At 46.4% G+C, this 1,688-nt stretch overlaps 1 protein-coding gene across 1 annotated transcript; it reads left to right on the top strand.

The window, feature by feature from the left end:
• Positions 1 to 450: 450 nt before the first annotated feature.
• On the top strand, positions 451 to 1,545 carry Pmar_PMAR026307 (Lysostaphin precursor, putative; the record flags this gene model as incomplete). The annotated part of the gene is made up of 1 exon (XM_002778328.1): positions 451 to 1,545. One exon carries the CDS (start codon positions 451 to 453, stop codon positions 1,543 to 1,545), a length of 1,095 nt encoding a protein of 364 aa, XP_002778374.1.
• Positions 1,546 to 1,688: the final 143 nt, after the last annotated feature.

The raw sequence follows: 1,688 nt of genomic DNA, 5'->3' as shown, positions 1-1,688 counted from the left end.
GGTGCGGCACTGCTAGGTGCTCGCGAGTCTGCTAGACTGGAGTGAAAGTTTTATGCTCTGAGATCATATCACGAACATAACTAGCCCACGAATCTCTGCCACCCTGAATTGCTCTCGAATATGGAATGCGCATATGTTGTTAGCGATCCTATGACCCATTCGCCATACCGTATGGGGACAAGGTGTGCTCAGTGCTGACCGTTTTACCGACTGTGCTATATATCATGGAGCCGACACAAAGGCTAAACGCATCACAAACGGTCCTGTCATGATAACATCGAATGACATGCGTTAATGCACTGATTACAACCTGAAGGCATGTCTTGCATTTGAGTCGGTTCTCTCTGCAGCTTGTTTCCCCTTCGTTACCTCCCTCCAACACTCATGCGTTGTGACTGCTTTGCGCTCATCGTTGGTGTCGTCGCTGCCTCAGATGATCCGTGTTCTCAGATGTGCACTTACATTAGCGGCTGTGATAATTCTAAATTTGGATCATACTGCAAGTCATGGCTAACTAGTCCAGTGTGCTTCGGTTTGGCAAAGAAGTCTGATGGATCAATTTGCTTCGAGCCAACTGACGCTGACTGCCACGGTGAGCCTATTGCTTGTGGTGCAATGATTACTACTGAGGTTCCCATCACTGAAGCATCTACTACTGATGTTCCTATTACCGAGGTTCCTACTACCGAGGTTCATACTACCGAGGTTCCTACTACCGAGGTTCCTACTACCGAGGTTCCTACTACCGAGGTTCCTACTACTGAGGTTCCTACTACTGAGGTTCCTACTACTGAGGTTCCTACTACTGAGGTTCCTACTACTGAGGTTCCTACTACTGAGGTTCCTACTACTGAGGTTCCTACTACTGAGGTTCCTACTACTGAGGTTCCTACTACTGAGGTTCCTACTACTGAGGTTCCTACTACTGAGGTTCCTACTACTGAGGTTCCTACTACTGAGGTTCCTACTACTGAGGTTCCTACTACTGAGGTTCCTACTACTGAGGTTCCTACTACTGAGGTTCCTACTACTGAGGTTCCTACTACTGAGGTTCCTACTACTGAGGTTCCTACTACTGAGGTTCCTACTACTGAGGTTCCTACTACTGAGGTTCCTACTACTGAGGTTCCTACTACTGAGGTTCCTACTACTGAGGTTCCTACTACTGAGGTTCCTACTACTGAGGTTCCTACTACTGAGGTTTCTACTACTGAAACTGCAACTACAGAGATTATCGCAACCACGAGTACAACTAGCAGTGTATCTGAGGGTTTCCGAGGCAATTACTGTGGTAAAGTCTATGGAGAGAGTTTCAGCGTCGACTTTGACGAAAATGGACGCGCTACTGTCAGCGTCCTAGGGCAAAGCGCGGGCGCTGATTATGAAGTTGCGGGTAATGATATCGTCTTCTCCAACTACGATTCTATGCTGCAACAGTTGATGGATATGTTTCATATTAAAAGCATCAGAGGCACTATCATCAGTTCTACTGAGATCCATATCAAAGCAGGTTTCCTCATCGATACAACTCTTACTAGCTGTTAAGGCTTAATGTAGCCTTTACTCCGCGTCTTTTTTTCGATACTTACCCTGGGACTTGTCTTCGAGTTGTCCGTTGTCTTTCTGATTGGGCTGTTCACTGTCTTAAAGGTTATGCATCAAGTAGTGATCTATATGGTTGTTGAGTT

The sequence above is a fragment of the Perkinsus marinus genome, assembly GCF_000006405.1.
Source record: "Perkinsus marinus ATCC 50983 genomic scaffold scf_1104296949914, whole genome shotgun sequence".
NCBI classification, from domain to species: Eukaryota; Perkinsozoa; order Perkinsida; family Perkinsidae; genus Perkinsus; species Perkinsus marinus.
The sequence above is the reverse complement of the archived record's forward strand: the minus strand, read 5'-3'. Positions and strand labels throughout refer to the sequence as shown.